Source organism: Vanacampus margaritifer, chromosome 16, assembly GCF_051991255.1.
Source record: "Vanacampus margaritifer isolate UIUO_Vmar chromosome 16, RoL_Vmar_1.0, whole genome shotgun sequence".
NCBI classification, from domain to species: domain Eukaryota; kingdom Metazoa; phylum Chordata; class Actinopteri; order Syngnathiformes; family Syngnathidae; genus Vanacampus; species Vanacampus margaritifer.
In genome coordinates, this window is record NC_135447.1 from 10,957,059 (window position 1) to 10,977,330 (window position 20,272).

At 40.7% G+C, this 20,272-nt stretch overlaps 1 protein-coding gene and 1 long non-coding RNA gene across 6 annotated transcripts in view; one reads left to right on the forward strand and one right to left on the reverse strand.

Moving 5' to 3' along the window:
• Nucleotides 1-6,941, forward strand: part of gabrg2 (gamma-aminobutyric acid type A receptor subunit gamma2) — a 44,191-nt gene extending 37,250 nt beyond the window's left edge. For 2 of the 4 annotated variants that reach the window (XM_077546160.1, XM_077546163.1), the window contains one exon: nucleotides 3,431-6,941. In XM_077546160.1, coding sequence (XP_077402286.1) covers nucleotides 3,431-3,712 — 282 coding nt within the window. In that variant the 3' untranslated portion in view covers nucleotides 3,713-6,941. The remainder of the gene's footprint in view (nucleotides 1-3,430) is intronic. The other 2 variants (XM_077546161.1, XM_077546164.1) reach the window with 1 other exon arrangement.
• Nucleotides 1-20,272, reverse strand: part of LOC144035980 (uncharacterized) — a 178,614-nt gene that overhangs the window by 6,717 nt on the left and 151,625 nt on the right. The window contains exon 4 of one of the 2 annotated variants that reach the window (XR_013288548.1): nucleotides 7,297-7,343. The exons of the other annotated variant lie outside the window; for it this stretch is intronic. This is a non-coding gene — a long non-coding RNA (uncharacterized LOC144035980). Of the gene's footprint in view, nucleotides 1-7,296; nucleotides 7,344-20,272 lie in introns of those variants that run through there. 2 annotated transcript variants of the gene reach the window in all.

The window sequence follows — 20,272 nt, forward strand, 5'->3', positions numbered from 1 at the left end:
TGAACTCCAACTCCTACGCCTGAGGCAAGACTTCGCTCCCAACCCGAATGGCACAATTCACCCTTTTCCCACCTCAGATTCAGAAGGGCATGTTCTGAATCCTAAAGCTTTGCTCAGTTGTGAAGCTTTTAAGTTCCCCTTGATCTTGAATTATTTTTTGATTTTAACAAGTCATTAGGGAGAATTCCATGCTGTGCACTTTGTCGGAAAACTGAAGAACAGGTCTTTTTTTCCCAAGATGACCTCACATTCTGTACTTGCTGGATGATTTGAAAATGACCACAGACACTCCAAAAATCTTGTTGAATGTCATGAAAAGCCATTTCCCCGTGTGCCAACACCTGTGTCCATATAGTGTACAAAGCTGCTCTTTTTAGTGGAGGTTTGCACCATTCATTTGTTTCAGACCTTCATTTCAGTCAAGACAAGTGGAAATGAGTTGTACCATGCCAAACAGCCATCAAAAAATCTCAACATTTTTAACCAAGCAGATTTGGATTTGAATGAAACTTGGTGTACTTTCTGATAGTGACGGCACAACATAAAATCCCAAATCTTAGGCCAATCGGACAAGGGTATTCCGATCTACAGCCCACCGCATTTGGACATATTTGGCAAAAAGGGGCGTGGCAGCCTTCCTTTGAACTCTTATATCTCAGGAACTACTCTCTCAATCTCGCATATTAAAAGCATGACAACAAAAATGACATCTCTGAAGCTTTTCTGTTTTAGAGAACATGTGAGAGATGACAATACATGAAAAGTTGGTTAAGGTCACATGATCCACAAGGTCGATTTCAGGGTCAATTAAAACAAAAGGTCAAAAAGTTACTAAAATCTGCCCCAATCCTCTAAGTGATTACAGGTTTGTAATCTTTGTTGAATTCCCTTTGGAACAAACGCTGATTTGTAAAGATTAACCCAGTAAGTAGTTCCAGAGATGAAAGGGTTCAAAGGAAGGCGCTACCAAATACCATATACTTTTAGCCAAAAATGTCCTAATTGGGCGGGTCGCACCTCCCAAACCCCTGTTCCTAAAATTCGAGATTTAGTGTTGTCCCATGGCTATTGACAAGTACACAAGTTTCCTTCAAATCAAAATCTGCTTGGTTAACTTTTACAGATTTTTGGGGGGTGGTTTGGCACGGAACAACTTAAATCTAGCTTGAGTGATTTGTTATCAAAAGGGTGACATACATAACAAAGAATTTGTTTTCTGAGAGGTTGTCTACTGTTCAGTCAGTTAAAGTTGCCAACATGCCAACCGTGTTGTTCCTTTATTTTGGGTTGTTTTTGTTTGTTTGCTGACACAACCCAGCGCAGCCCGACGTGAGCGGGACGTCGATAATGCTAATGCTAATGCTCCTTCTGCTTGAGCTGCCACTCATTGCGCCGCCTCCAGTTAAGAACCGATCCCCTTTGAGAACTGAGTCATAACCTGCTCGCTTTAATCCCTTCATTAACTCAACATGCAGTCCGTTCATTTGGACCCCCCCAAAAAAAAATTACTAAGTGCTCAAAGCGACCCATATGTTGATTTTCGTGTGGGGTTATGTTTCGTTTTCAAAAGGGACAACGAGTTTGTGCACAAGTGCTAGACTAAATGAGACCGTAGGGAATGATATGTGAAGTCAACTTGAGTGTCCGAAGATTATTTAAGGACGCATGCTAGCAGCATTATGATATTTTTCCCACGTTGCTGTCACCATGGCCCGGTAATCATTTTTAAAATGATCCTGGAATCTAACGCAGGGACTATTTTCATCATGTTTTACTAGTTTTATCACTAGAGAACAAAGAAAAAAAAGTGGCACTTTTTGGATAGGAAGTCATGAGGTGAAATTCTTGTTAAACTCTTTGGGATGCTCGACACGCAGAGTCTTTCTAGGAGACGGGTTTGACACCTCCGTTTATCAGCAAGGTCGACGATCCTCGCAATGCTGCCCAAGCATTTAATCTGCCCAACGGCTGGAATCCCAATTTATGCAACAGAAAGTGGCGTGACTTTCAAGATAAAAAAGTGGATGAAAATGGTATATTTGAATACTCATTGTCTTCCTTTAGAATGACAGACTGACATTTTTGTCCTACCGTATTTCCTCACTTAGTGGCAAAGGTTTGTTGAGTTTGCTTCGAGAGGACGACCGATTGTAGAGGGGGTTAGGCATGAAAAAGCTTGAAACACTATCACAGGGGTTTCTTGCTTTACAAGGCGGGTCGCTTTCTATGGCTGTGATGTACCTTTAGTTAAACACAAATTGGTGTAGTTATATCTAATATTTGCAGCAAATATCGTTCTGAAAACATGTTTAATAATACACAAAACCAAATGAAATTCTTGTGCCGTACAGAGGTGGGCGTTCCGTCAATATTGACGGAAGGTCCGTCAGTCCATCAATGACGGACACCCATTTTGTTGACCTTTGACGGGAAACTTTGCAAAATTGACAAACTAAGCATTGATTTTTTTTTCTCTGTCAATGTAATCGTCCATCCGTCAATAAATTTGGCAATCCGTCCCATTTTGCTGGACAGATTGAATTACAGATTGGCAGTTTGGCTTGAAATACTGACGGATTGACGATGGCGGAAGGGTGTCCCGACTGTTGAATAATTACGGACGCTCAAAATTCATTGACGCGATTGATGATGCATTCTTCAGCCATTGAGCAAACTAGATCAATGCACATCTTTGGTAAACCTCATTTATCATCCTGTGTTTTATTAAGAGTGCGTACCTCACTAGGTGCAGTTGAGTTGTTTTTTTTTTCCAAAGGGAGCTCAAATTACACACTAAACATCTAAACTAAAATCATTTCAGCCACAAATTTTTATTTATTTATTTATTTTTTTTTTCTTGAAGAAAGGAGCCACTGAGTAATTCTTTTAGAACAGTCCCTGTGCCATTTGTGATTCAAGGTCACTTTTTGAGGAAATACGGAATTATTTCAGAACCTTCATAAATTCAAGGCATGAGCCATTTTCTAAAATGTGTCCTGGTCCTACACATCGCCAATCGCCAATTGATAATTCATCAACTCGGTTTTACGTGGACGTTAATTGAAGCTAATCTTGTGATGAAAAATATTATCACTGCCTCATTGAGCGGCCCATAAAAAGTCATTTGCATCGGGTCCTCCACAGACTGACCCACTGTCACTATAGAGCAAGCTAATTATTACTTCGGGGGGTAGTTATGACTCTATTTGTGTTTTCTTGACTTTAAAAGGCTTGATTCTGAATACGGAAGGCGCTAATTAAATGTTGCTGGCTAACAGCACCAAAACAAAGTGGCGGCGCAAATGAGACTCCGCCATCGTATCCGTTCTCACGAGTAGTGTTGAAGGATTTTGAATTTGGATCGGAAGGTATGTGGAATGCGAAGCGGCACGGCGCGGTACGTGCTAACTGTTGGCTTCCTGTTCAAAAGCAGACGCCCACGGTGGACATCCGCCCACGCTCGGCCACCGCCATCCAGATGAACAACGCCACGCACATGCAGGAGCGCGACGAGGAGTACGGCTACGAGTGCCTGGACGGGAAGGACTGCACCAGCTTCTTCTGCTGCTTCGAGGACTGCCGCTCGGGGGCGTGGCGGCACGGCCGCTTGCACATCCGCATCGCCAAGATTGACTCGTATGCGCGCATCTTCTTCCCCACCGCGTTTGGTCTCTTCAACCTGGTCTACTGGGTCTCCTATCTCTATCTTTAAGAGCGCACGTCCAGCCTTATCACCGCGCTCTGGACATTTTTTCAGGAGGGGAGACGCCGCCGCCGTTTTTTCGATTTGCGCACTTCCCGTACCTAACTTCGTCATTGGATCGGATTCTTCAGTTTAGACACGGCAAATCCTGTAGCATTACTTCAAGCGGCATGAAAAGATCGATAAACGCAGATTAGAATTATTCCTGTGTGTGATAATCTTCTGTTCACTGTGCCAACGCCTCCATTGGGTTTGTTTTTACTTTTTTCGTGGACAAATGGAAATGAAGTGCTGAAATGGAAAGAATTAAAGCAAGGTACCACTGTGCTGCAAAGTGTCATGCACTTTAAAAGAGCGACAATTGGGGATGGGCATTTAGTGTCACTCAGCACACTAATAAAGTAGTCGTTTTTTTCTCGCATTCTGCTCCATGTTCGCCATTTTTGTTTACCTCTGCTTGTGTGTTTGCGGTAGGTTTTGCACCAGGCGCTTATATATTGTATGCGGGTATATACTGTATACACACGGTGGCATTCCCACCATAGAGACAAGATAACGCAGCAGATATATCAATGTATTCAAGTCAGGCTCGTTTAGTGAGTGGCATCGTAAGATGGCCGGCGCACTTAAGAAAGTCGTTTCTGAAGACCAAGTTTCTTGTGAATAGAGCATGCCCACAACACAAACCAAAGTTGTCTTCTAAGGAGATGACCCCAAAGGCGTTTATATGGCCAACTATTTGGGTTAGAAAAAGGGCGAATCTCAAATAAGAGCATAACGGACAAAAAGTTTCAAAGGGTTATTGACTGCATGTAAACATTTTCAATGAAGAATGTCTCCTGGAATGTTCTGAACTCCTGTTTCATTGCCAGTGGTGTACTGCGTAGAGTTGTACGGTGGTTCCCGAGGCGTGGTTGGTCCCGATCAACTTTCCATAGTTAACGTGATCCTTTTCGAAATTGCTGGAGGGAAAATCAATCAAGATGTGATCACTTTCAAAATCAACGAGCAATCGATCGATTACGATGCCCATCTCTAATTGAAATGACTTTTAATGTGGCTGATGTGACAGCACAACGAATCGTCCGCCATTTTTACGTGTGTAGACGTCAACGCCGTTTACGGACAATTGTACAAATACTGTAAATATTCGACTACGGCATAGTCTGTTTATATATTTATTGCATGCACCTTTCAAGGCCAGAAAAAATACACTACATGCATTTTCTTTTGTCGGCTTCCGCTGGGTTTCATTCAAGGTTAATTCCAGACAGTGAAAACAATCTTGAAATATCTTTACATTCGGGTTGTCTTGAGTTTTTATGTTCCTCACAGCTTTCAACAAAACAAACATTTATTGTTAAAATCCGACACCCAAGCAAAGGAAACCGCATCGACAGTACGTGCGCTCGCCCTTCGCTGCAGCTATCACAAAGAAGACCTCGTCGTCAACATTCCAAAGCGGATGTCAGTGCAGATACCGAAAGATCATTTGTGCACAAAACACAAAGCTTACGCATATTTTTGTTTGTTTTTGTTTTAAACACGCCTTATTACCAAGCGTCTCACTTCATGTTTGTTTGCGCCAAAAGTCCCGAATGTTCATTTCTTCGGATCCTTTTGCTTTGAATGGTGTTGCGCTTCGAGGACACAATGAAAGCGGTGTAAATGTCGTGTACAATGTCGTGTAATATATATAACGCAGTGTAGGAAAAAAAAATTAAAACGAGCGTTTTTGATAGATGACATCAATTATCTCACTAAAGAGTGTGTGTAAATCACATTTTGATGTACAGTATATAAATTATAAAAAGAAGAAAACCCTTTGGATTTTCAACACAAAAAAAAGAAAGAAAAGGGTCTATATAAATATATATATTTTGTAATCTCATCTTGTCGCATTCTATGAAATTACACTATATTAGACTTATTTAATGGCATAGAATAATCCAAGGGCGGGGGTGTTTGTTATTTATTTATGGTATTTATTGATTTCATGGAAATACTTTATGTCCGTATGTTCTTAAAAAAAACGCATTCATATCAAGGGTGCTTTATTTTTTTGGGTCAATATGTCAATGGAACTTCTGTTGTGTTCTTTCTATGTTGTGCTGGATGTTCTCACAAGGTCTGTTCCTGTTTGTTCAAATGTGACTTCTTCAGCTTCACTGGAAGAAAAAAAAATCCAAGTTTCCAGGGACATTGTTTCATTGAATTATTTTTTTTTTTTTTATTTAGATTTATTTATTTTAAGCATTTGTCAACATCAGGAACGAGGGCCGGGAAACCGTTTTTTCTCGCAGCAGCCACTTCCATTTTTTAAAGGCCACAACTGAATTTCTGGGAGGGAAAAAACACATCATGTTTATTTATGATTATATATCATGTCTATTTGTTATTTTTTTCTGGTTCAAAAACTCTTTACTTGCCTGTTCTAGAAACTTCTTCAGAAGAAAATGTTAGCTTGTAGGCCACCCTTCATGTTTTCCTCTTTTGAATTGAACGTCGGTCCTCTTATATTCCTAAACTGCCACGCTTCGTAGTTGTCAACTCTAAACCTCTTAAGTGTCATCTTTACACAACTGCTCGTCATCTTGTGTTTCATCCTTACAGACTTAAATGCCAAACTGAGACATTGCAACAGAGGAAAATGAACTACATATCATTTTTGTTTGTGGAGTTGGCTCAAATGTCAATGAAGACGATGATGTGACCTTGCACTGCATTTTGTCTATTTGTGTATTCAGGCCACAAACATATCATTATTCTTATATCCGGAATCTGAAAACTTACAATGTAACGGATGACAAAAAAAAAAATACATTGGTAAAATATTCAAAACATTAGTTGTAGCTTATTCATCATGTGTCCAAAGTAAACTGAAGTGGGGATTGCAATCAAGTGTGTGCATGTTGAATGTTTAGTTTCACTCGCGGTAAATTCATGAAATCCAACTAAATCAATTTGGTTTTCTATCTCCACTGTACTTTTTTTGTGATTGTTATTTCAGGAGCACAGACAAAACGTTTTCTACTGCTACCTATGTTGAAAAAAAAATAGATATATCAAATAAAATTAGGAGTGACAGAACAAAATGGTTACATCAGTTACTTGCTATTTGGAATTCTTGAGTTGTGTGTACAAAAAGAGGGCACAGCATCTGCATAGTATCCAAACATACTTTTCACAAGGGAACTGCACATAGCTGTGAAATTTTACAATAAAATTGGTGCATTTATATCTTTGTGTGTGTTTGAAGTTATTCTAATGGGGATGTATTTAGCTGCATGCTGTGTAGAAATAAGCGCTTCAAATAATGAAAGTGGGCGATTATGCAGTTAATAAGTAAAGTAATTTGATTTTCATACCCACTCTGGTGTAAAATTAAGAACTACGTATCAGCATCAATGGGAGGAAAGAAAGAGAAAAAAATCAAGTTTCTTCATTCAGATTAATACGAATTCTCAGGCGCTTGTCAGGAAAATGAAAAAAGTGGCGCTACAAGACTAAATCAGCAACAACAAGTTTTAGGGGCGTGTCACTTTTATGTAAATAGCTGCACCAGCCCACGCCCTTCTCTCTCTCGAAGGGCTGTGCACTTCCGTGTCTTGTTGACGTCACCAAGTCACAGAAGTATAATCTGCCGGTTTGAAGCACACATTTCAAAAAGGAGGAGAAAACTAAAGAAGTTGCAAACTGACTTTTCGCATACCTGGTTGGATTGTAGACAGGCTGGGGATGCATATTATTGCTAGAAACCCCACTAAAATGCATTTTCACACTATGAGACCTTTAAAATAATCGCCTAAGTCATTTTTTTTTTGATTTTTCAGGAAGCACAAAAAATGGAACCATTTGCCTCATGACGGGATGATTTAGGCACAAAATATATTTTTACAACCAAATAAATGAGGCATTTATTTTAAGAGGGTGACAAAGTGCAAAACAAGGAAAAGGCAAATGATGATTGGGAAGTCACTGCTAACCCTTGACAATCAACACAATCAGATTTGGCTGTTCTCGTGACATCACATACTAACTTCTCATGCTCATTGTAACCAAGGCTGTACATTGGCCGAGTGGTTAACACAACTGCCTTTCAGTTCTAAACTTTGAATGTTTGAATCTTGGTATCTTTCTGTGGGTTTTCCAAAATCACGGGATGGGCTCGAGCTCACTGATAACTCAAATGAGGACAAATCGCTCTGGAAAATCAGAAGGATTTTTGTATGGAAGTTTGGTTTTGCTCCTGCTATTATCATCACACTCCCTCCTCGCCATCACTAGTAGAGTATAGTACCACTATGACGTTTAGAAGAGGAGTTTTTCCGTAGAAACCACTCTTTGTTTTTTTGTTTTTTTAAATAAATAGAGTAATGTACTGAGATTTTACAATAATTAACTTTTTTGCCAGTTATTTCCTTTTTTCTTTTCTTAAGAGCTCAGTATTGTTCATTCGGTAATTTTACCGATTTGACATCATTGCTCTCTCTCTCTTTTTTTATTTTATTTTATTTTGTATGTGGGTGAGTATGTGTATCTGTGTGTGTACATGTTTGTGTGCGTGTGTGTGGATGTGTGCGTGCGTGTGAGTGTGTACTCAGTTCACCTAAAATCCCATATCGTTCACCTAAACCGAATACTTCAGAATCCAGCGAGAGTCGTGAGGTTGACAGGAGACCCGAGGAAGGATCAAAGAAAGGAAAGTGAAATCCAGCACCGACCAGACATTACCTACTACGCACCAGGTTACCAACCAGAGTCTTTCACTAACCCCAGAAACATCTCAATTCAAACAAATTAGGGAGACCTCAAGAGACCAAAGGAGAAACTGAGGAAAGGAAGGAAGGAGAGACGAAGCAGAATGAGATCCACAGACATCAGCCTCCACCAATTCAACAACCAGAGGAAGAAGCAGATTGTGTTTGAATTTTGATAGATGCTTGTGTGGTAGATCTGGCAAAAAAGGAAAAAAACACTCTTTGTCATTCCATTCTGTTCAGTCAGTTCTATCCAGGAAAGCGAACGCAAACTCGCGCAGCCACTTGTGACTCGGCTAGGCAGGGCGGCAGCTGCACAGGACGGCCAATGAAGCGGCCGCATGGCATCGCAGCTCTCTTTCCTGGACTCAACTTCAGCGAGCAGCCGAGTCCAGACATTGCGAGCGTATTATTAATAATGCACCCTAATAATGCGCATTAATCATCTCGTTGGGCTTTGTTCTCACGCTTTCATCACCACATATCTCAATATGAGTCGACTGAATTTTGGTGTAGCGCCCCCACTAATGTGTAAAAACACAAACAAACATCTCATGTTATGCAAGCTGTCCCTTAGATGAACGCAGGCATAATGGTTGAAATGAATGACTCAATATGCCTTTTTGTTATTGGCGTAGCTAACAACTCTGAAGACATACGTACATCCAGAATGGACTTTTCCTTTACACAAGTAAGACTGTTATAGTTAAACTAGCTAGTGTTGGCTACGTGCAAGCGTCCTGACATGTTTTTCTTGGCAGCAAAGGGATATTTTTTTCTTATTTCTGGAGAACCCACGGGGTCAAATTTGGCCCCTATAAATTCTGCTACTCAAATAACAAAGACCTGTTTTTTTTTTTTTTACAAATTTAACTTCAAAAGTCCAGAGTGCCACTTCTGACCCCTGCGTGGGGCCATCTAGTGGATGAATATTGCACTTACATGAGCCAGAGTGGTAGTGACAAGATGGCTAAAATGCAACAAATAAAACTAAAAAATCATATTGTTCAATGTGGCTGTGTATTTGATTGATTATTTTCTTAAATTCTAAATAGTTTACTGACAGTTTTTGTTATTCAGATTTTTCGAAATGATACCCCTAAATCCCAAACGGTCAAATTTCGTCCTAATCCTAAATTAGGGAATAAATTGAAAAAAACATTTTAAAAAAAAACATATATTTTGGTGTTCAGTGAACTTATAGCAGTCATTTAATGTATAATTTATAATATTCCAAAGAAGAAAAGGGTTCTTGGGTTCTCCAGGGTTAATATCAACCATACTTCATATGATGATTTTTTAATAAACGTAATGACCGTACAGAAGTACACACTTCCATCGATATATAACACGTTTCATTAGAGTTGACATTTATTAACTGTTGAACTGCTAACTTTATGATGCACGTGTTCAAATGTCAAGCGTATGATAATTTGACCTTCCTCGTGGGTCATGAAGGCTGGCGCATGTGATGTTTATAACCAATGACTGTTTTTTTTTTTGCTCTCTATCTTATTCCAAGGTAATCCGCCGTGGCTCCGTAGCACTGAGAAGGTCTAGGTTGCCCAAGTTTCACTTCCCTTTGCCAAAGACACAACATAAACACGGATTAATTATCGCGGCTTAACCGTCAAGACGCAGCAATCCGCAATGGCCGCGGGCAGATGATGAATAGGTTGCTTATTGCACTGGGACCCGCCGGGCTTGTACATAAACACACTGCAAAGCACGTTACATTAGCGGCCATCCCTGGAGACTCGCACAAACCTTAAGCACTATTCGCATCATCATAATCCTCAACATGTCCTCACTTTAAGAATCAATGAGGAACATTGACGAGGGCCTGTATTTATCCTCGTAAAATATTCACCTGAGAGTTCCGTAGAATTTTGCATGATACAACGAAGCACTAACATTTAAAGCGGGCTAATTTCCTTCCTTTCCTTAGTCTCTCCTTTGGTCTCTTGAGGTCTCCCTGATTTGTTGGAATTTAGATGTCTCTGGGGTTGGTGAAGGACTCTGGTTGGTGGCCTGGTGGGTGGTGTCTGGTTGGTGCTGGATTTCACTTTCCTTTGTTTTCTTTGGTCCTTCCTCGGGTCTCCTGACAGCCTCACGACTCTGGCTGGAAGTGTTCGGTTTAGGTGAACGGTTTGGGATTTTTTAATAGGTTTTAGGGGAACTAATTAATACACACACACTCGCACGCACGCACGCACACAGGCACATACACATATTCACCCACATACAAAAAAAAAAATAATAATAAAAATAATAATAATTTAAAAAAAGAGAGCAATGATGATGACATGTCAAATCGGTAAAATTACTGAATGAACAATACTGAGATCTCCAGAAAAATAAAAAAATAAGAAAAAAATAAGAAAAGAAAAGAAAATAAATAAAGCGGGCTAATTTATCAAAGAAATTAAATCTTAACCCATTCATCAAGGGTGATACGTTCACGATACCTTCGTATTATTTTTTTTTTACATGTTTACTCCTCCCACACACTTCAAACACAAAAATGAGTCACACACTTCATGAACATTGTAGCTGTACCATCCGTAGCTCAGCTCAATGAACAGGTGAGTCATTTTCAGTGTCACATTATTTGCCAATTTGTATCATCCGGAACTCTGTTGTCGTTCAACACAGTGAAAACAAATGAATACCATATCAGTGCCAATACCAGGACAAAATAGTCAACTGTCTTTATATACGCAAAGAAAAAAAGCTTGGCTCTGAGATTCAGGAGTTCAGCTCTGTGCTCTCTCTTGGGCTTTGATTAGTTTTCAAAATGACCAACTCGGTTATTGCATTTGAGGATGCTGTCACTCTTAATTCATCATTGGCCATATCAGAAATGATAGTAGTCATCAATAATATGCAAAGCAATAGGCCCCAGGTTCCGCTGTGTTTTCCGTTGATTTTTTAAATAAGAAAATCAAGGATACATTGGCTCCACCTTTACATTCTGTTTATACTGAGTTGTTGCAATCTGGCTCTCTCAATTTCAGGACTTCCGTGTGCTTGCTGTGTAAATGTGCTCATTGGGTCCTCAATCTTTTCTTTCCAAAGTTGTAGTTGAACTGAGGTATAGCGGCAAATTGAATTCATTGACTCCAATTACAAGTTACAGCTGGCATGTCAGTATCTTTCTGACCTCGCAACTCAATTTACTTGTCTCCAAAATTGTGAGTGAGACGTATAACGCTGGGCGGATGGCGTCGTCATCTAGCGCGACGTATCTGAAGCTCACAACACAAAGCAAAAGACTCATAACCTGGAAATTATTGTCAATGTACCACTGTAGATGTAAAATGACGGCAAGTGTAAACAATACAATGGCTGATGAACTCCTCCCCTAAGTGGGTAGCCGGGCAGCTGCCGACAAAGTCGTGTGATTGGTACACAATCTGTGTGCCTTCAAAGCACATCCTTTCATTAGCAATTGGAAATTATCCTCAGTAGGCCTAGTATGTATTATATATATAAAGCCTGTGTATGGCTTCATCCTTTCCTGGCTTTCATCATGAAACCGATGCATGTGTGGTGGCAACAGTCGCGATAATTAAAAAGGTAACAAAAAAAGAAAACGCAATCACCTCAGAGGAATTCTGTTTGTAGTCATGCTTTACGGCCACTTACCAGCGATCTTAGGTGAAAAGCAGGCTACCAAGTCTTTGAGGAAAATTGTTGGTTATAAAGAGGGTCTTCTGCCCAGATTTGAATGTGTCTTTGTGAGTGATGTCGCGATTTCTGCATGCTGCCGGCCATGTCTGGAGGGCCTCCTCTATTTCCACAACAATAGACCATTTGTCTGTGGTTGAAGTCAATGTGTTAGTATGATGTCTTTAAAGTATCTCATGTCCGGTAAACTCCAGGTGGGCTGTTTTGCTGGGGGCGTTGTGGTACCGCCCTTCAAGATAGTATAAGAATGTTGTACAGTAAGTCCTCTGTAACATCACATTTGTGAGAGGCTGCAGGCATTGTCTGGAACTCACTTGTGCCCGGAATATTCTGTAGAAATAAAAGCTTCGAAGCAACTGTTCATCGATCTCCAGCCTGTATTCGGATAACCCACATTCTCACTACCATATCATTCTCAAATATAATTTTTCTCCAACAGTTACCAATGGATCACTTGTCATGAACTAACATTAACTAAGGCTGTCTGCACTTCAGTACCCTAGTCCAGAACAAAGCGCTTGGTCATGGTTAACTTAGCGTATGTGGCCTGTCCCTAATAAGAAGGGAAGCAGTAGGAAGGGAAGGGCACGGTTTTGGGAGACCGCAGTACTTTGGCATCAGCCCTTGTCCAGAACCAACTCTTTTTCCAAACAACATGGCTGCGTCTTTTCATCCTCAAGCCAGAAATTGCTCAGCAGCGACGACCTTGCTCCTCAAGGAAAATAAATACACAACAGAAGTGTGCCTTCCACTTCCTGTTCTGTCAAAAACATATTCTTTCCATTCCGTCTTCAATTCCGCTTATCCGGGGTCGGGTCGCGGGGGCAGCAGCTTTAGCAGGGAAGCCCAGACTTCCCTCTCCCCAGCCACTTCACCCAGCTCTAGGCCAGCCAAGAGACGTAGTCTCTCCAGCGTGCCCTGGGTCGTCCCCGGGGCCTCCCGCCGGTAGGACATGCCAGGAACACCTCCCCAGGAGGCGTCCAGGAGGCATCCGAACCAGATGCCCGAGCCACCTCAACTGGTTCCTCTCCACGTGGAGGATCCTGTTTTGTCAAACTTGTCATGGGTTGCATAAGCACAAGCTCCGAAATGTTCATATTCTAAAGTAAAGAACCCAGAACTTGCCATAGCACATCAATATTCAAAACATTTCTGTTACTTTTTGCTGATACAGTTGATCTAGTTTCCAGCACCACATGGTCAAATGTTTTGCTTGTTACCCGACTTTGAAATCAATTATTTATCATCTGCCGTCTACATAGAAAAGGTACCTTTATGTTCCGTTGCTTTTCAAAGGAGCCTGAGGTGTTACACAGGAAAATAAAAACTCTAGGGAACAAAAATATGCCTTTTTTTTCCCCTTATGTCAACATTATACGTGTATACAGTATATCACAGATGAATGGTTGGCTTGCTGGCTGGCTTGGACTCATTTCAAAAAGGCTTTCGGGTATTTATGCATGCATGTCACAGGTGCAGGTTGCTTTGAACACACAGTTGACTAAATCACAACAATTTTTCTAACCTACTTAATATGACCAATATGCAAGAACAACCAGGCATTCATTCTGGTATCATCACAATTTTATAAACATGTTTTTACAAAAGGGCACTAAATCATCTGCTGCAGTCTTTCATAGGAGATAGCGTCTGACATTGCTGAAGAATCGACGTTGTTAAAACTCAGTAAAAAGATATTCAAATAAAATAGAGTGGTCTTTATGGCCGATAGCAGACCTGTCAGATGTCATTTGCGTTTTGCTACAATGATCACTTTGGAAAGATTGGTAGCCGTGAGGCAGGACATGGGACGGTGGAAAAAAAGTTTGTAACGACCCTTCGGGGAAGCGCGGATGGCGATTGTGCATCGCCTGCAATGAGTATTAGCATGCGAGAGACGGCTGTAGGTGTATTTAAAAGAAGAAGAAAAAATATTTTAATCTGTCACAGATTTGCTTCGTCATGGTGAAATTAGAGCACGCTTTGGGTAATTCCACAGATAAAAGTCACAGATGTTGATAAGCCAAGCTTGAAAACTGTCGCAGCGTTACTTATTTCCAAGCTACTTTGCATCTGATATTGAAAAAATGCATTTAAGAGCCATCGTTTGTGATAATGGAGGCTCTGAGTTATTGCGGCTATGTTTATCCACCATTGAGACTGCGCCGTGAAGCATCATGGGTGTGCTAAGTGCTACATTTATGGGCATGGATGTGTTTGATGGACATAAACTTGAACGTGAGTCACTCGCCTCATTGCTTCCGGCACAATGGAGACACTCATCAATCTAATAGCTGAGACTTGACGTTCCTCCAGAGATCTTTCAACAATTTAGCCGCTCATTCAAACACTTCACCTAATAAGTCTCTCAAGACTTAAGACATTTTGAAAAGCAAAAAAAAAAAAAAATGTAAATAATGTAAAGGCCTCGGACAAATCCATTTATTGTTTGTAATGTGGTTTCCAGCCAAACTATACAATTTTTTATTATTATTTTGTATAGTTTAACTAGAGCACTATGCCGGGTGATTTTCGCCCGAGCTGATGAGGGCCAAATTGCCGCCACCGCCTTCATCCGCTTTTGCGTTTTTGTCAACAGTCTCGTGATATTTTCGTAGCCCGAGTTGGAGACGAGCAGCTTGTTGTAGTCGTCATCTGACCTCTCCTTCATCTTCTCCGTTTCAGAGTCGTGCTGACTACAATATGTAGGCTACGTGTGGTGTCTGATATCCGGCGAGGTATCCAGTCCTGTCATCGTTTATCCGTAAAACAGGTTCCCATTGCCAAAATTCGCATTTTCCTTTTATCGATACGCTGACAAATCCAACCCTTTCATGTCTAAAAACATTAGTTTTGGCATATTATAGGAATTTTTTATTATTATTATTATTTACAGCATTTAGGTTTATTTTCGCAATGTTTGAAATCTTCAACAAAAACTAGGTGGATGGAGCAGGGATAAGTAACTCTGAAATAGAAAATTGTCCTACCCTAGAGTGGATTTGAAGTGAAGTTGTAATCAGAGAAGTGCCGGCGGAGTGATTTCAGAGTGCTAACAGCAATAGACCTTTGAGCGGGAAAAAAACGCCACGCTACTTCCTGCTTTGCAACTAATAAACAAAGTTATTTTGGAGTAAAACTCGAAACAGATCTTGTTTATCTGTTATTGATCATTTGTCACAAGACACGATTTGTATTGATATTTTGTCTCACCCGTGGTGTATCCATCTACGTGTTAACACTAGAGGGGTGTTAGTGTGGGGGGGGGGGGTACTTTTAGCTCACACTTCAGCACATTTCCCTTGACACTTTGCTCTCTCACTCTTTCCGCATGAGCGCCTCTGCCCCGGTCTCCCTGAGGTGACTCCAGCAGCAGCAGACATGTCTCGTTGGAAAAGTGGATCCTGGCTTCCCACCGGGGGCTGAAGGGCCAACGCTTGCATGAGTTGTTGCCTTGAATGTCCGCAACCCTCAGGTCGGAATGACTCACCCAGACACACAGCTGAATAACTCACAGAGACAGAATATATAGCACATATAGGCCGAGGGAAAAAGGCAAACAGCTGCGTGCTTTGATGATTCTCCCGTCGACGTATGTCTCGTTTACGTACCTACATGCCAGATTTGTGCAACCCTCAAATGTGGGTGTTTCTCTTTCAAAGTGTTCTGTAATTTAACCTTGGAGAACCCACGGGTCAAATTTGGCCCCTGTAAATTCTGCTACTCAAATAACAAACTTTACTTTTTTTTTTTTTTTTTTACAAATTTAACTTCCTAAGTCCAGAGTGCCACTTCTGACCCCTGCATGGGGCCATCTAGTGGATGAATATTGCACTTGGTGACAAGATAGCTGCCAACATGCTGTTTTGTTGAGCTGGAAATCAATCCAAACAAAACCATCTTCTCAGCAAACCATCAGATGGTAAAATTGTGTTTTTTTTGTCAATCTATTTCATATCATGTTGCAGAATGCCTAGGAGTATGTTATATATATATATATATTTGGATAAATTAGCAACTCTGAGCTAGTTTAAAAAAAAAGGGTTAAAATTGAAAAAACATATTTTGGTGTTCAGTGAACTTATAGCAGTCATTTAATGTATAAATCATAATTTTCCAAAGAAGAAAAGGGTTCTTGGGTTCTCCAGGATTAAAAAAGCTGCTTCTATTTCATCAATATGATGATATGGCTTTTCAGTAACATATCAAAAAAACATGGTGGCATTATGGTGGACTGAATGATATGGTCTAATCCAAGTAGATACTCCAACCTTGTTCACTGTTTGCAGTCATGTTGCAGTGGATCGAATTCCTCTAAGGACTTCATTAATGCATCCATTTGTTTCCTGCGAAGTGACTTAGAGTAAACTCTGCCATGAGGTTCCTTCTCAGTTGTATGATCTTAAAGCAACTCCTAAGGCAAAAAGTTCACGATGCAGCCGGCTCACATCTCTCAACACCCGCTCGCTTCCATTCAGTGCAACAGAGCAGCATCTCTAATCAGCTTCATGCTTGCTTGAGCCTCCCTTTTTCCCTGGCAACCCTTTGTACCTTTTCCAAGGAGAATGAACAATGAAATTGGCCAAAAAAAATAAGTGGACTGCAGAAAATCCAAGGTTAAAATAATGTTTTCAATTGTGACGGTCATGACTGAAAAGCAGTTGACGTTTGAAGTCATTGATAAAAATCAATTGTCGAGGCTGCGGTCGTTGCCTTCAAATGACAATCTCAAGTCAAACGATGAATCACAGGGATTGACAAAAGCTCTGAGTTTGTTTGTTTTTTGTATCATCACATGTGCTCTAAAATACATCTGCACAGTTTTGGCTGGCCTTGGAGAGAAACGCAGGGATGTGGCATTGATTGATGACATTTCTTTGAATGCTAATGTGACTTTAATCAGACTTGTCTCCATTCCTTGATTTTTCTCTCTCGCTTCCTCCATAAAATGTCAAAGAGCACGATCTTCACCTCAACCACACACACCAAAGTAAGCCTATTTAAACGCAGTCATTGATTTGAAGAAAACGAAGGCATCGATTTCTTGTTTTATTTTCTTGTTATATTATTTGTATTCTGTATTCAGCCACGCTTCTGTCAGCCTGCCCAGGGCAGCCGTGTGAATGTGTGAGTGCATGAATAATGTATTCATTGTATAGCGTCTTTGAGTGTCCAGAAATGCGCAATATAAATCTGATGCATTATTATTATTATTATTATTATTATTATTATTATTATTATTATCTAGAGCGCTCAAGCGTAAACTGATGTGAGTAGAGAAAAAAAAAAAAAGTAAAAAAAAAAATTTGTTTCTATAAACAAGGGTGATTAGTCAACAATGCCAGAACATGAGCATGACAATGCAAGAGAGGGGGGAAAAAATAAGGGGGTGGGGTGGGGGTTGACAACTAAGCCAAAAATAAGTTTGATGAAAATGGAAGGAGCCAGCTGTTAAAGCATGTTTTGTCATGCACAAAGTGAAAAAGCATTAGACTTCAGCTCCTATTTGCACTGCTTGAAACCAGCCAAATGAATATTACATCCAACATTATGTAAGAGGGGATGTGGCATAATCCCGCTGATAGACGGAGGATGTTGACCGAGCGCGTGTGCTTGCTTGCTTTTCATGCCAATTTCTAATTTTGCATACAATCATGTATCAGTAACTGCACAATTTATATGCCTTTCATCCCTGTGGCTTTTTTTCCCTCCCCAGGGATGTTTCATCAATGGGGGGTTGGACCCTCCGGTATAGCCTCACACTTGCTACATTTTAATGTTTGGGGGGCGAGGGCGTCGTTGGACCCTCAGGTATAGCCTGACATTGCTATATTTTAATGTTCGGCAGAATAATGTATTCTCATATGTGCCTAACTTCTATCTCTGTGAGTCTTACCCCGATTAAATTTCACTACAAGTTTCACTGAAACACTAAATTTGAACATTTAAACAAAAATAAGAAACGACCAGGGTTTCTCGGTTTTCGATGGGGCCAAAATGCAAGGCTGACAAGAAGTCAACCATTCTGTGCAGTTCCAATTGCGCTCTATTGCAATGTGGTGGTAAAGCAGTCAGATCTTGCCCCGCCCCAACTTGCAAACCAACCAATCAGGTTTAAATGTAGCAGACCTAATTACAGTTTGTAAGCAGATAATGCTTACACTATACGCAGAGACAAAAGGAGCAATGCGTGGAAGAGTTGCTCCTATGTTAGCATCTCATGCTAGCGGCTAGCTAGTTTGACAGTGTGGACTCCGGAACTATCTGTTCTATACAGCGAGCCTACCCTGGTTGACTTTGTGTGCGAGGCATTGTACTGTCTTGCTTGACATACACAAACCACCAGACGAGACCACTGCCCCTGGAACTACAATAGTTATTCCAAATGTAATTGATCTCAATGGGAAATGTTGTTTTGGCGAGAACCAACTGATGCTTTATTTGTTTTTTTTAGCGTGCAGGGAGCATAAATGAGCCTTGAGATTGCAGTTCTTTGCTCCTATTATAAGTCGAGTTATCCCTGCTGGCAAAGTCATTTGCAGGACAATAAGGCAAAAGTTTTGCGTGGACGTATTACGACACTTTCTCAACATTTCCTCACACTGAAACCTTCAAAGTGGACAAAGATCAATTAGGTGCTGACAGGTGCGATACCATTATTGACTTTACGGCTCCAACCTAACAGGAATTATCCAGCCTTGAAAGTTTGCACAGAAGAATAAGTGTGCGAACCTCGTTAACTTGCGTATGGACACACAGAGTTGCACAACACCTGCCGTAGCCTCAAGCAACGAGCATGGAGTGCTGCTGTTCACTGAGCTGTCATTCACTTCGCTCCATCCAGCAGATGTGGAAAAAGTGTGTGTGTGCGTGGGTTTCATTTGTAATTTGCAGCAGGAAAGTAAGAGCCAAAGAAAAAACAAACTTGACGACTCGATCCTGATTGTGTCAACAGTCAGACAACAAGGTCTGTCTTGGTACATGGTGTGTTTGCCACGTTTTATCCGTCCATCTGGCACCTTCACCTCATCAACTGCACTTTCTTATCGAACTCCTATTTTCCCCATGAGACATTTTCTAGTCGTTAGGTTAGCCAAAAGCAACTCAATCTATGGCTAGCTTTTATCACAGTGGACCAAGTAGCCACTGCCTTTACTGTAAGATACATCAAAGCTATTTGCGGTGATGATGTAGCTGTAGCAACAAATAATAGCAAATGTTGTTAGAAATGTTTGAAAAGTCAACCAAATCATAGTTCAAATAGTGTGGCTGAATTTTCAATTTTAAGTAAAAGTAAATTGTGTGTGTTGAAGAAAGAAATCGTTTTCTTCGCATGTTCGTTGTTTTTCGGGTAGAGAGAATGTTGATTTTCTGAATACAGACTGGCGATCGGTGAACAGTTCCTTCAAAGGTTTCATTTCACAGAATATTCCGGACACAAGCGAGTTTACAGAACATAGTTGCAGCTTCTCGCAAGTGTGTAGTTACAGCAGACTCACAACATTCTTATACTATCTTGAAGGGGCGGTACCCCAAAGCCCCACCCATACAGCCCACCTGGAGTTCACCGGACATGAGATAAGACTTTAAACACATCATTGATTACAGACACTTCAACCACAGACAATGGCCCATTGTTGTGGAAATTGATGAGATCCCAGTCATGTCGATAAGATTTTAAAAACATCATTGATTACAGACACTTAGCAGAAATTGCGACATCACTCACAAAGACACATCCACAGATTAAAGTTCTACTGAGGAAATAAATAAATTAAAACAGTTATGACTAAATCTGGGCAGAAGACCCTCTTCAAGTGCCATTACGGGTGTTAGCTAAGTCGTATGTTATGTTGAGTCTTGTCTTACCACTGGAGACATTTTGTTCCCTCTACATCACTTAGAGAAGCTACATGCAAGTTTGCGTTGCACCGTTCCCCAAAGCCATATCACAAGGCGGGCAGACTGCAGAAGGCTTTTCAATGTAACACACCATAAATGCTCATTGATTGTACTTCTTGTCAAAACCTAATACTGAATTATTGACAAGACCAAAGCCATTGCCCCAGAGAGTTTTTTATTTTTTAAGCAAATCTGCGCTAGTCTTCAGACTCACCGC